Raw genomic sequence first — 13,808 nt, forward strand, 5'->3', positions numbered from 1 at the left:
TATTATTTTACCGCTGGTCTGGGATTGTGTCGTGTGCGTACGGCGAAAATACGGACACCAAAGGATAGGGGGGGGCACTTTCAGACGAAAGAATCCGCGTTAACAACCGTGCTCTTTACATTGTGTGCGGCTTCTGCAACGAAAGTTAAGGTAGCCCAGGAATTGTTTTGGCGAAGTGTGTGGGTGCATTGAGGAGGCCCTGGGCAGTAACTGTAGATTTCAATCAAGTCTTAGGCGCAACGATTCCCGGCACGGCATTTACCTTCATCGTAAGTCGATCGCTTGGTCATCTTTCTTTGCGGCCAAACGTGCATGTACAATTTTGTTTGTGTTGTGTTTGATCTTCTCCAATTCCGAATAATACCTTCCTCGATTCGACCCCAGGTAATATCTGTACACCAACAGAGCGGTATGCTTTTGCTTCAACAGTCTAGGACTTTTCGCGGACAGCAAAACCGGCCACTTTGAAATCGTAAAGTAGCATTTCCGCGAGAACAAGCGGCCAAATGCTTCAACAAGTGCGAACACCAAGCTGTGGCTGGAACCACCATGCAATTCCCTAGAGGTTTACTAGAAAACAGGATGGATGTTGGCGCTCGCAGGATGTTTTGAGGGTTTCCAACGGAGGATAGAGCTTACCGTACTGTTGAGACCTAAGTTGGGCCACCCAGCGCACCGCTCAACGTCTTCAAATCTCACTGCGGCAATGCATGAGGTGCAGCCTCGGCGATGAAAAGGCGAGGATTCTCGCACGTTGGTGACCAACTACAGAAACGAGGCCGGCGATCAAAAGTATCCTTGACAGTCAGAACAACTTGTTCAACCTTTAGCAACTCGTTGACTCAATTTGCAGGGAGGTTCGGGAAGCACAATACATGAGCTGAGGCTTCTAAACTGCTTTTGAAGTCAATGCATGGCACCAAATTGTGAAGCCCCACCTGAAATTCCGTCGATTCTCGTCGTATGAAAACCGCCGGAAAGAATTGAGTCGCTGAGCCGTGCTGAGTTACCTATAATCTAGGAAAGTATCTGTAGTTTCCATCTGCAAGGGCAGAACATCGTGGCACGGCACCGTATCGTCAAAACGATCACCACAAACTTGTCCGCTACATGTACTTCACCTGACTACAGATAACAAAACATACTGTACAGGCCCCAATCATAGCGTTGCTTTTTATCTCGAGATGACGATTTCGCCATTACGTAAGGGCCGCCCGGCACCATGGCGCGACGGGGACCTTAGCAGCTTCGGCGAGTTGCCACTCGCGACGTCCACTCTCAATTTTGCCGCCAGGTCGACTTTGAGTCCACCAAGCCTCCAGACTTCTCAGAACCATGCTGGCTGCTACTGCCCTCGCGTCAGTCGCTGCTCTTCTAGTGGCCTCGATCCCGAGCGCCGATGCCCACGGCTACATGCTCATCCCCGAGTCGCAGTTCAAGGGCTCTGCTACCTCGGCCTGGATCGTGCAGATCGACCCGGTCTGGACGAGCAACGACTGGGATGGCAACAACGCTGGAAGCGTGGACGCGTTTAAGGCTCTGAAGACGGCCAACAACTTCAAGGACCTCAAGACCCTCATGGACGACACTTCGGTGTACGGCGCTGACTGCGGTTTCACGGACCCGAACGGCACGCCGCAGCCCATTCCGACGGACGGCAAGGCCACTTTCTCGCGTGCTATTGTTCACGTGGGTCCGTGTGAGATCTGGCTGGACGACAAGAAGGTGCTGTACGAGGATGATTGCTTCAGCAAGTACGGCAACGAGAACCAGGACATCAAGTCGGTCTTCCCGGTGGACTACTCATCATGCGACAACGGTGGCTGCAAGGAGATGCGCTTCTACTGGTTGGCGTTCCAGGGTGTCGATGGCAAGACCGTGTGGCAATCCTACAGTAAGTCCCCTGTGGTGCCGACTTCGTGGCAATCCGGAGAGTTTTGACTAACCAACTTTGATTCTGTGCAACTACAGAGGACTGCATTCCTCTCAAGGGATCGGGAGGCGGAGGTTCGTCGACGTCGCGGACCCAGTCCTCGTCAACGGGTGATGTTTCCCAGACAACGTCAAGTGGTGACTCGAACAGCCCCTCGAGCGGCGACTCCAACAGCCCGTCCAGCGGTGACTCTAACAGCCCTTCGAGTGGCGAATCGGCTACCCCGGCGCCGGATTCGAACGACTCCCCCACGACTCAGGGCTCGTCCGCGGAGACCCCCGAGGTCACCCCGGCACCTTCGTCCAAGTGCAACGGCCGCAAGCGTCGCGACTAAGCGCACCATTTACCAGTGTTGAGTGAAGATACTGCCCCCCCCTCGCCCCAAAACTTACATGTAGACGGTATATGATACAAGTTCAATGGAATGTGAGTATTCTTGTACCGCTGGTCTGAACGAGTTTCACCCTTTCCAGAGAAAAGAAGGGAGGTTGAACCGACAGAAAGGTTTTCGTGAGTGCGACAACAGTTCAACCAGGTTCAGCCACGTAAAGTAGTATCCGATTCCGACAGCTTTGCATGCTTTGACGAGACCGGGTCTCATCCAGTGCAAACATTTCCTTCACCAACACTACTGTAATGATGGCATCCTCTGCTACACGGTTGAGACCCCCAGAGCAGCGTTGTCCGGAGAGGAATGCCTCGTTAGCATCACCAGACCATCAGCAATGGCGACGCTGTGCCAAACTGGGCCAGGCGCAGAGTCTGAAGGATTTTGGTGAACGGCCTTTAGTTCTTCGGGTACTCTCCGGCTAACCCGTCCGCAAACTCCATCAATGCCATCCGATACACACTTTCCCCACTGAAAAACTTGCCCCGTGGTGCTGACAACCACTGTCGTCTGAGGTCCCGCAGCGATCAAGTAGACGCGTTTATCTCCACTCGTCTCAGGTTGAATCACCTCCAGGGGCTCATAGGCACACCCCACGGCAGCAACATCGCAAAGCTTGTCACTAGGTCGAGAATCGTCGATACCAAGCTGGCCCTCCCAGTTACAGCCGAAGGTAAGTACCTGACCCGACCCTGACAAAACAACCGAGTGTGTGTCACCACATGCAACGTCTAACGCTGGGGTGCAATCGACTGGAAGATTCACGCAAGCTGGCTCTAGCGTGTACAGGTCGGCCGGAAATGAGTGAGCCCCCAGTCCTAGTTGACCGTAGATATTTGATCCCCAGGCGTAAACCCCGTTGCTGGTGAGCGCTATGGTGTGATTGCTGCCGCAGGCTACACGGAACACTTTTTCAGGCGGGAAAAACCACGGCACTCGCTCGGGGACCGCGCATCCGCGGCCTAAAGGTGGAGCTGTAGGTAGCGAGCTGAAAGACGCGTTGGGACAGCTCTCCCAGCTATAGAGTCCACCCGTCGACGAGACCGCCATGAAATAATGCTCACCCGCTGCGAGCTGCCGAAGATCACCTACATCGGCAATGGTCTTGGTACGCGCGAGAAGCGGTTTCCCACCTAACAGCCCAAAGCAGTCGCCACTCGGATCGGTGTCCAACATTCTCACTCCGGTAGACGTTTCCGAAGGCCCAGCATCGTCACTGTTTTGGCCCTGACCTTCCGCGACTTCCCCGTACGAGTTACCTAGCTGCGGCTGAGACTGGACGGACTTAAACATCTCGCTGCTTGTGCTCTCGAGGACTCGGTGTGGTTCAAGAGCTCTCCATTGGTGCATTTTACGACCGGTGCTAGCTGCGAAGGCGGTCCGACTGGATCCTGCAGCGACGATATTCCTTAGCCCAACTCTACGCCACAAGCCATACATTCGTTTGTTAGTCCAAGCCCCACTAGGTTATCCAGGCTCCACGAAGGCATCGTCATACTCCTCCATCCGAACCATGAGCAAGCCCTTATCGTCCCTATCACCCCATGATAGGGTTCGATAAAGTGAAGACCCGGTGAGTAGATCGCTGTCCGATTCCTTTGGAATTCCATACTCCGCTTTCTCGTCCTGGTGGTCGCGCCGCGCATTCTCCCCAAAGTATGTACATCCTAGAATGAAATTCCCAGCGTCTTTGGTGAACAGCAAGCAGTAGAGCTGTGAGCAGTTGCGTACCTCTGCACTGCGTGTGCGCGACAACAGCGTCCGCGACCGCATCTGAAGCTCGTCTGCATCAAACATGCAGGCAATAACATCGTAGCACACCGAGACACGCCGTCGCAGGGCCGCGATTGACTCACACGAGATGTGAACAATTCTGGCTTTGTCTACTGGCGATTGCCCTCGGGAGGACGAAGGCTCTTTGCGGACTGGCGAGTGCAGTGGCGAGCCCTTGAGCGATGTTGTCTCGCCCTTCATTGACGCTGTCCCTTTTGGCTGAGACGTCAGATGGTCAGCGCCGGAGATCCCTCGACTCGCGTAGTAGCTCGCGAACTGCCGGAGCTGTTGTCGTCGCTTGACAGAGACAATCACGTGGGCCAGTGAGACGTTGATGGGCTTGTGCTGCCCCGCTGTGCTGCCCTTGGTCGCGTCAATGGCGCTTGCCAAGTACATTTTGCGCCACATGACGCGCAGGAAGTCGGCTTCGTCCAGACTCTGGCGCTTGCTCTTGAGCTCAGCCAGCAGCCCCAGCAAGTCCCGCTTGACGTCTCCAGCTGTGAAAGGGACCAGCGACCGCTGAAGCTCCGCGGCACTCACCTGGCCATTGCACTCCAGTTCATGGAACAACTCGCGCAGCTCCACTTGGGCCTGAGCGTAGCAGGCAACATGGTCCGGGTCCATTGATGCTGGTGCCTTCGCGTCGTTTCGTCGCCTCAGATCTGATTAACCTCTTCATTCATTGGCCAATATTATAACGACCGACAATTGGTCGAAATACCGATACGAGTCATTGGTTCAGGCAGAGGCACACGTCCGATAGTCGAGTCAGATCAGGGCAACCATGGCGACCGCCGGAGGTGCGTTCCTCGCGCTTGGGAGCCCCGTTGCTCGATGCAATGGGGTGACTGTCTTCGTATACGTTTTATGGTATTGTGACTGAATTATTGCCACTGTTGCGTGTGTTTTGGCCATGGAACGGAGCAGACAAACACCCTATGGATCGACTCAAGGACGACGTCGTCCAAGTCCGTGGCAAGGTGGCCGATATGGACGCTGCGGTGGAGGTGCGTTTGCTTCTGTTGATTTGTATATTATGTTTGTGTTAGTCTGACATTTAGCGCTGCTGCGGATGTGGTGTTTATTGGTAGACGGAGCTGTCCACCGAGTCGGGCATGACGTACCTGCAGGTGAAGAACCACGCACTGCTGACGTACACCAAGATGGAGCTCTTCTTCGCACTTCTCAAGGTAATATACCATTAACATGGTGGAGAATGTGGGTGTGTCTGCTGACTATATGGTGGCTACGTAGTTGGAGGAGCCGGAGAAGGTGAAGGACCACCCCGTGTTTAAAGAGTTGGTGCGTTACCGCACACTGCTCGAGCGCATTCGTCCGCTGGACCGCAAGATGAGGTATCAGGTGGACAAGATGCTGAAGGTGGCTCTGTCTGGTGGCAAGGGCCTCGACGAGTCGCTCAGCTACGCACCCAACCCCGACGAGCTCGCTGCCGAGGATGGCCAGGACGACAACGAGGATGGCGGGGAAGGTGGATCTGGTGCGAAGGATGGCATTTACCGGGCGCCGCGTTTGGCAGCCGTGCCGTACGAGGAGGAAGAGCGTACGCAGGTTAAGCAGGCCAAGAAGGATGAGCGCAACCGCAAGCGCTTGCAGAAGAGCACTATCCTGGCGGAGCTGCGCGAGGAATTCAGCGAGCGACCCACGGAGATTTTGGCCAGCGGCACGAGCGTTGTGGACAAGGAGATCGCCCGCGAGGAGGCAGAGAAGAAGGAGTTCGAGGAGTCGCGTTTCGTGCGTGTGGTTACGTCGCGCAAGGACAAGATTCGCAAGCGGCAGCGCGAGATGGAGGCGAACCGCGCCGACAACGTTGGCTCGATCGACAACTTCGCCGCAGTGCAGGACATTCTCTCGTTGGACAAGTCGAAGCACCGTATTCCAACGCCGCGCGAACCGAAGAAGATCGGTGGCAAGACGGGTGGTATCTTCTCTCACGTCGACGCACCGGTACGTTAGCGTGCACAGTGTTGGTTTGCCTTTTTGATATGAATACTGACTTCGTTAATAATGCTTGTTGCTACAGACCGAAAAGAAGCGGAAGATGGGTCGAAGTGCTGGAAGTGGTTCCCGCCGTGCTGTTTCCGAATCGTCAGGTGTTGCATCAAGTTTGACTTCCTCCGCTCCGAAGAAATCCTCTGGCAAGAAGAAGAAAGTGGTGTTTTCCAACCTTTTCTCGTGATCGCACACCCGTGTGAATCATGAAAACAGCTCGGGGACACCAGGACACCACGAGGATCACAGCTTCACGGGCTTACAGTTAAACTGAGGAATAGATTTGTATTGGGCTTGCTTGTCTCGGCATGTACACAGCAGTGCCAGGCTCGAATAGAAGTAGGCAAGCCTTCTCAATTAGATGCACGTACTCGACGTCACTTACACTTGCAGGCACTCGGATTATGACGTAGAACCCAGCGTCACTACTGCGGCCGTGCGTCATCCAACGAAGACACATTTTACCGGGTATCGCGAGGTCAGCATAGCGGCAGACATGCACCACGCATCGCTTGCCACGGCGTGGGCACGATATCGCGGTCGCATCTTGAATCAAATCGTTCCCATCATGCTTGACTGCTTGACTGTACATGTCCCAAAGAAACGCAAGTCTATCTGCTGCCGAAAATTATCTCGGTAAGTTGACGAAGTATACAGTGACTAGGGCACATGCAACGCATCCTGCGTGGTCCTTTCAAGTAGCACCAAATCCTACCGATGGTCCGACAAACGCAGGTAGGTCCAAGTTGGACACGGTTGGCTAAGACAGCCGCCGTGGGCTCACGCTGCTTGGAGACGTCGCACAAGCCAACCCCTTTCGGAGCCTACTTCCATTCCACCGGCAGTACCACGGACCAAACTACCTCCACGCAAGTCTAGTGGTTCAAATGCTCAATTTATCACCACGGCGGTATGTTTCAAATCCCGCGCGCGGCGGCAGTGAAAGAGCGAGTCTCGCCTCGGACGGCGCCGCGACTCCATCTCCTGCTGCAACCTGCTGGTTGGGTTCCGCCGCGTTCACGCGAGCCACGTTCGGCTCGCCGGCAGCATCGGAAGGGTTACCTACGCGCTGCTGGCCGTGGATCTTTTCCAGTGCCGGCGCGCTTTGCCGCCGCCATACGCTTTGCGTTTTGTAGGGACTCGCCACTCTTGCCTAGCAAGATTTGGCTCGCGCGTGAAATTTCGGTGAGGAGAACCTGGGCAAGCAGGTCTGGTCCCACCCCGACGCTGCTGCTGCTGCTGGCAGCAACGATGCTTGGTCGGCTGGCAGTGTGCTCGCGGCTGTCGGCGCCATGCGATGCTGCACGCGATGCCGGCCGGCGGACATGTAAACGCGCACCGATCTGTCGCCTGCGGTGAGCAGCCATGTGCTGAATTTGGCGCTGCCCAAAGCTTGCGAGACAGCCCAGACAGTCCAGCGGCACGGATCGTGGTGCTCGCGTCGCGTGCTGGCGGGCGGCGCAGGCGCACCACGCTTACGGAGCGCAGCGAATGGGCGCCATTCGGTCGCCGGCAGTGAAGGAATTGGCAATTCGCAGCGGAGCCGCTGCGCCGGAGCGTTGCTGCCGACGAGAGACGACGCGCGGGCAGCGAGCGAGCGAGCGAGCCCAGCGCGCTCGCCAGCCCCTTGCCGCCGGTGCGTGAACTCGTCTTCGCGCTGTCTCCGCACTTGAAGTGCCCAGCTGCGGGTCCGAGAACAGGCGTCGGAGAGCGTAACAAGCGGTCATCGGAAGGGTTCTTCGGTGTTCTATTCGTGGCTGCGCGGGGCTAAATCGCTACATCCGTCGACAACGCGCCCGTTTTTACCGTAATTCGCGACGCTTTAGCGCATCCTCGTAATCAAATCTCCCCATCATGCCGCGCTCACCTCTGGCGGGCATGTCGCAAAGAAACGCAATGGATATGGCTGCTGAAATTTGCACCACTAAGTTGACGAAGTATCCACGCACAGGATCTCTAAGTAGCGTCCAGGCCCGTTCGTCTACCAGCGCGAGACGCTCCTGATCAAGTTGCGTGTTGGGGGGAAGGGGATGAACTTGGGGCAACATGGTATGAGTAGGGGGGCACAAGTATGCTTGCCACTGATGAGCGCACTCGGTAGCTGCTGGTGTAAGAGGGTACAGGAATACTATATCGCCCGACACAGTATTGCTTTTCTTGTTTCGCAAAACGTATTACAAGCAGCAGTGCTTGCTTTATTTGAGTAGCTATGTATTTGACACTCAATCACTTCTCGATACAGTTTAGTATGGAGGCGAATCGAGCTAAACTTTCTTGTTGTGAAATAGCAGCTGCAGCAAGGTGCTGTGACCTTCGTTAGCGATCGTATCACTGTAGCTAAGTGACACCAATGGAACCTCAATTAAAGAAAAAAGGTGCTGTGACCTCCGTTCGTAATTAGAAGCTCCACTACTCGGTGCAGATGAATCGGGATGTGGATCTCGCACATGCTGCGAAACTCAACTATAGCCTCGAGCCAGCGTGAAATTCTCTGTAGTGTTTATGGAATCTTAAAAAAGAAACTTTGGCGGCGCTAGGACCGTAACAGATATTAACATTAGGGGTGAGCAATGGCGAAACAATAGGGGGGTCAGAATTAGCGTTTTCGCCTAGAAAATATGGTCAGCCGACATATCCATTTCGCGAAATGGTTCACCTGTTTGGCCGAACCATTCCTGAAATGATTGACCATATTTTGGTGACCTTCACTCTGCTTATCTTGCTAAATGTATTTACATCCATTTTTCACAATTGTCACGGGCGGCGCTTGCTGCACGCCTGCAGCGAGCAAGCCGCGGCGCCGTTCTGGACGCCCCTGCGCCACGAAGATCGACGTCACGAGTTGGCGCGAGCTCTCGCGCGTGCACTGTGGTGCTGCAAGGCTCCGTGCTCTTCTGACAAGCAGCGGATGGAGCCACCTTCCTGTATCCGCGGTGTGCTGCGCCTTCGGATAAGCGCATGCGGACCACTAATGCTCCTTCGTCCCTACATTGCGTCCTCTAGGCAGCGCTGCTGTCCTAGAGGCGCTCATCGGCTGCAGCTTGCTGCCCGAGCCGTCAGGCACGCGCAGCAAGCTGCAGCCTGCATGTCGTAAATGAGCGATTCTAAAAAATGACCGGTCATTTCATATCTGACCGGGGTGATATTTTGGATGGTTTGGTCATTTTGGGGGCTCTCAAGTGGTGATATTTTTTGCACCATTTGTCAATTCTGACCCCCCCCCCCATGACTACTAATCCCCCGCCTAATAAGACGAGCTTTGAGGGGAATGAGGCGTGTTTGCCAACCGTATTTTCCAGCTGAGTCGCGTTTGCGGCAAATAAAAACCGCTCATTTTACCACACTTGAAGGGCGTGGCGTGACATGTTAACTGAGGAGTTTCAAAAATGAGCAAACTCCCAGCTCCCTCACTCCTCGAGCCGCTATCAAACCAATCTATAGTAGAGCGACGCACAGTGTGAAGCCGTGCTTTCGTCAGCAACCCCGACATCCTTTAGGACTACGTACTAAATGAACACAATATACCTAACCTGCAAAATAAAAAAAAAAACGACATCCTACCAGGTAGCTTCCGCAACTTCCAACGCAACGAAGCCCCCGGAAAGAGCTCGTGGCATATTTGAAGTCCCCATTTTTTTGCCTGAGCGTTTAACAGCCCGCTTAAAACTTTCCGAGTTATGTGGTAGATTACATCGCTCTTGTCGCATTTGCAGCTGCTTGCAGCTGAATCAATTGTGACCAAAGTGGTATATCTTTTCACCTAGATTTTCACCATACGTTCAGGACAACATTTTGGGCATTTTCTTCTGGCTATTTACTGTAGAGATCATGTTGCATCGAAATTGTTTGAAATCGACACAACTTATCTCAAGAGTCGCAGCAAAATTATTCAAGGAAGAACATTTTAAAAAGCTCTGTGGTTTTAATGGGCTTATCAAGCGCGATCACTGAGTAACCGCGGTGGGCTAGATGGCGGAACTTTTAACTTGATCTAAGATGGTCAGCTCCACCTCGACTCTAACTTAGATAATGGCTTGATATTACAGTAGTTGAACGTAATGACATCCAGCATTTACTTTTTAGACTCATGACATTGGAGGTACAAAATTGGTTTTTAGTGATTTTTCATTTCAGTCTTTTAGCCCAGCTAACAACCAAGAAAATATCCGTCAATCTCATGCTTACAGATCGCTTAATGGCGGGTACAAAACTAGTGTATTGTAGAAGACAGTTATCTTATGAACCAACCAGTACGGCTCCAAGCGGGTGAGGCTTCCTTGATAAACACTATAGAGAATTTCACGCTGGCTCGAGGCTATAGTTGAGTTTCGCAGCATGTGCGAGATCCACATCCCGATTCATCTGCACCGAGTAGTGGAGCTTCTAATTACGAACGGAGGTCACAGCACCTTTTTTCTTTAATTGAGGTTCCATTGGTGTCACTTAGCTACAGTGATACGATCGCTAACGAAGGTCACAGCACCTTGCTGCAGCTGCTATTTCACAACAAGAAAGTTTAGCTCGATTCGCCTCCATACTAAACTGTATCGAGAAGTGATTGAGTGTCAAATACATAGCTACTCAAATAAAGCAAGCACTGCTGCTTGTAATACGTTTTGCGAAACAAGAAAAGCAATACTGTGTCGGGCGATATAGTATTCCTGTACCCTCTTACACCAGCAGCTACCGAGTGCGCTCATCAGTGGCAAGCATACTTGTGCCCCCCTACTCATACCATGTTGCCCCAAGTTCATCCCCTTCCCCCCAACACGCAACTTGATCAGGAGCGTCTCGCGCTGGTAGACGAACGGGCCTGGACGCTACTTAGAGATCCTGTGCGTGGATACTTCGTCAACTTAGTGGTGCAAATTTCAGCAGCCATATCCATTGCGTTTCTTGCGACATGCCCGCCAGAGGTGAGCGCGGCATGATGGGGAGATTTGATTACGAGGATGCGCTAAAGCGTCGCGAATTACGGTAAAAACGGGCGCGTTGTCGACGGATGTAGCGATTTAGCCCCGCGCAGCCACGAATAGAACACCGAAGAACCCTTCCGATGACCGCTTGTTACGCTCTCCGACGCCTGTTCTCGGACCCGCAGCTGGGCACTTCAAGTGCGGAGACAGCGCGAAGACGAGTTCACGCACCGGCGGCAAGGGGCTGGCGAGCGCGCTGGGCTCGCTCGCTCGCTCGCTGCCCGCGCGTCGTCTCTCGTCGGCAGCAACGCTCCGGCGCAGCGGCTCCGCTGCGAATTGCCAATTCCTTCACTGCCGGCGACCGAATGGCGCCCATTCGCTGCGCTCCGTAAGCGTGGTGCGCCTGCGCCGCCCGCCAGCACGCGACGCGGAGCACCACGATCCGTGCCGCTGGACTGTCTGGGCTGTCTCGCAAGCTTTGGGCAGCGCCAAATTCAGCACATGGCTGCTCACCGCAGGCGACAGATCGGTGCGCGTTTACATGTCCGCCGGCCGGCATCGCGTGCAGCATCGCATGGCGCCGACAGCCGCGAGCACACTGCCAGCCGACCAAGCATCGTTGCTGCCAGCAGCAGCAGCAGCGTCGGGGTGGGACCAGACCTGCTTGCCCAGGTTCTCCTCACCGAAATTTCACGCGCGAGCCAAATCTTGCTAGGCAAGAGTGGCGAGTCCCTACAAAACGCAAAGCGTATGGCGGCGGCAAAGCGCGCCGGCACTGGAAAAGATCCACGGCCAGCAGCGCGTAGGTAACCCTTCCGATGCTGCCGGCGAGCCGAACGTGGCTCGCGTGAACGCGGCGGAACCCAACCAGCAGGTTGCAGCAGGAGATGGAGTCGCGGCGCCGTCCGAGGCGAGACTCGCTCTTTCACTGCCGCCGCGCGCGGGATTTGAAACATACCGCCGTGGCGATGGCATGAACAACGGCATGTTTGTACATGTATACATGTAGAGGTTACATGCGCCGAGCGATGCTCGGTGCTGTTTGCGGTGCACCGATAGCGGGGCCCGAAAGCACTGGTTGGGCGACGCCGCCGCAAAGCCCGGCTCGGCTCATGTTGCCGGTTTTGCTGGTCCGTCCTACCCCACGATTGTCGGGCGCGCCGGTCCCCGTGTCTATCCCAGACTGGCCGACTTGTAAAATTACCCGTTTTCGCCGGCGAATTAGCGGAGACCAATCACAGCGTCGCGCTCCCAACGCATCGATTGGCTGTAAATGTCGCCAGCCAATCAGTACCACTCCTGCGACGCAGAAAAAGACGCGCCGCGGTGGTCAGAAGTATTTCAGGACCAAGAGGCGGTGAAGCTCATTTCCGCTTTTTCCACCACAGGGCCAAAGCAGGCACCGCGCGAGAAAAAAAAGAAGGAACCGCGTATACTCAAACCAAGTCAAACTTCACCATGGGCGACAACAAGATGCGAAAGCGCCCGGCAACCTCGGGCCCGGACGCCCGCCCCGGCGCCTCGGCCGCGCCCGTGTTCTTGCAGAAGACGTACGACATGATCGAGAGCTCTCCGCCCGCCGTCGCCTGCTGGAGCGACGCCGGCACCTCGTTCATCATCAAGCTGCCGCGCGAGTTCGCCAAGACCATGCTGCCGCGCTACTTCAAGCACAACAACTTCAGCAGCTTCGTGCGCCAGCTCAACTTCTACGGCTTCCGCAAACACAAGAAGGACGAGATCGTCATCTCCACCGAGGAGGACGAGAGCAAGAACTGGTGGGAGTTCTACCACGAGAAGTTCCTGCGCGGCCGCCAGGAGCTCATGGCCCAGATCCGCCGCAAAACGTACTCGGAGCCGGCTTCGCCCGACCACGAGGAGGTCGAGACGCTCAAGCAGTCGGTGCAGAGTCTGCAGGGCCAGGTGTCGGAGCTCATGGGCCAACTTTCGGACCTCACGGGGCTCGTCAAGAGTCTGCTGCAGGACAAGCAGGCGCCCATGTCCCTGCCGCCGCAACGCGCTCCCAAGCGCATGAAGATCAGCGAAGCCCCGGCTCCGGTGCCCAGAATGTCGGTTTCCCCGCCCACCAACGTCATGCCCGAGGCCTACGTGCCGCAGCTGGAGCAGATGCCCATGCCCGTTCCGCAGCCCCGGCAGCCGCAGCCCAACATGATGCTTGACCTTGTCTCCAAGATCCAGAACCAGCGGGCACGAGAGATGTCGCTGATGGAGTGGACCGAGTCCTACGGCATGGACTACCTGCTGAACGACTCCGGACGGCAGTTGCCGCTGTTCTCCGAGGACATGCTCAACTACGACTGAGCGAACGCAAAGTGTTCTAAGGCCTCCTAAGCGCTTGTGAGAAGAGCTCGGCGGCGCAAGTCGAGAGGGAGGTCTAAATCCATTTTTTATATATCGCCAGTCGGCGGCCGTTGCTCGGGCAACGAACCTACGCGGACCAAGGTGGTTTCGGGTCAAGACAAGGACCAGACTGGTAGGCTGGGCTCTGCCGAGAGCAAGGGTAGCGCGACTCGGATAGAGCTAACATGTAAGCAAGACAGGTCTGAAGAAGAGTGAAGTAGTTTAGTAGTGTACATGCGGAAAACACGCTGTTGCATCCAGAAAAGTTGATCATATTGGTACAGGTATAGTAAAGATTTGTTATTGAACGATTTCATTTTGTTTTCGTGCGTACATTTGCTTCGTGTGCGCTGCGTCCACAAGATCATTCGGGACTGCTTTGGGCGCGTGCCTGCTTGGTTTACGCTTCACTGGCGCAAACGCTACGAGC

The 13,808-nt window shown here is 55.0% G+C and overlaps 6 protein-coding genes across 6 annotated transcripts; 4 read left to right on the forward strand and 2 right to left on the reverse strand.

Annotated features, from left to right (window-relative positions):
* Window positions 1-1,335: 1,335 nt before the first annotated feature.
* PHYSODRAFT_340333 (hypothetical protein) lies at window positions 1,336-2,267 on the forward strand (the record flags this gene model as incomplete). Its single annotated transcript, XM_009538474.1, has 2 exons — window positions 1,336-1,894; window positions 1,972-2,267. 2 exons carry the CDS (start codon window positions 1,336-1,338, stop codon window positions 2,265-2,267), a joined length of 855 nt encoding a protein of 284 aa, XP_009536769.1.
* A 318-nt stretch (window positions 2,268-2,585) lies between these two features.
* Window positions 2,586-4,718, reverse strand: PHYSODRAFT_529434 (hypothetical protein; the record flags this gene model as incomplete). The annotated part of the gene is made up of 4 exons (XM_009538475.1): window positions 2,586-3,548; window positions 3,639-3,741; window positions 3,820-4,194; window positions 4,321-4,718. The coding sequence occupies 4 exons, from the start codon at window positions 4,716-4,718 to the stop codon at window positions 2,586-2,588; spliced, it is 1,839 nt and encodes a 612-aa protein (XP_009536770.1).
* A 314-nt stretch (window positions 4,719-5,032) lies between these two features.
* On the forward strand, window positions 5,033-6,291 carry PHYSODRAFT_528683 (hypothetical protein; the record flags this gene model as incomplete). The annotated part of the gene is made up of 5 exons (XM_009538476.1): window positions 5,033-5,101; window positions 5,186-5,284; window positions 5,349-6,059; window positions 6,136-6,163; window positions 6,266-6,291. The coding sequence occupies 5 exons, from the start codon at window positions 5,033-5,035 to the stop codon at window positions 6,289-6,291; spliced, it is 933 nt and encodes a 310-aa protein (XP_009536771.1).
* A 966-nt stretch (window positions 6,292-7,257) lies between these two features.
* Window positions 7,258-8,152, reverse strand: PHYSODRAFT_306443 (hypothetical protein; the record flags this gene model as incomplete). Its single annotated transcript, XM_009538477.1, has 2 exons — window positions 7,258-7,786; window positions 7,911-8,152. The coding sequence occupies 2 exons, from the start codon at window positions 8,150-8,152 to the stop codon at window positions 7,258-7,260; spliced, it is 771 nt and encodes a 256-aa protein (XP_009536772.1).
* Window positions 8,153-11,007: 2,855 nt separating this feature from the next.
* PHYSODRAFT_306444 (hypothetical protein) lies at window positions 11,008-12,218 on the forward strand (the record flags this gene model as incomplete). The annotated part of the gene is made up of 3 exons (XM_009538478.1): window positions 11,008-11,081; window positions 11,206-11,826; window positions 12,032-12,218. The coding sequence occupies 3 exons, from the start codon at window positions 11,008-11,010 to the stop codon at window positions 12,216-12,218; spliced, it is 882 nt and encodes a 293-aa protein (XP_009536773.1).
* A 260-nt stretch (window positions 12,219-12,478) lies between these two features.
* On the forward strand, window positions 12,479-13,586 carry PHYSODRAFT_348169 (hypothetical protein; the record flags this gene model as incomplete). Its single annotated transcript, XM_009538479.1, has 1 exon — window positions 12,479-13,586. One exon carries the CDS (start codon window positions 12,479-12,481, stop codon window positions 13,337-13,339), a length of 861 nt encoding a protein of 286 aa, XP_009536774.1. The 3' UTR covers window positions 13,340-13,586.
* Between the last annotated feature and the right edge of the window lie 222 nt (window positions 13,587-13,808).

The sequence above is a fragment of the Phytophthora sojae genome (assembly GCF_000149755.1).
Source record: "Phytophthora sojae unplaced genomic scaffold PHYSOscaffold_12, whole genome shotgun sequence".
NCBI classification, from domain to species: domain Eukaryota; phylum Oomycota; class Peronosporomycetes; order Peronosporales; family Peronosporaceae; genus Phytophthora; species Phytophthora sojae.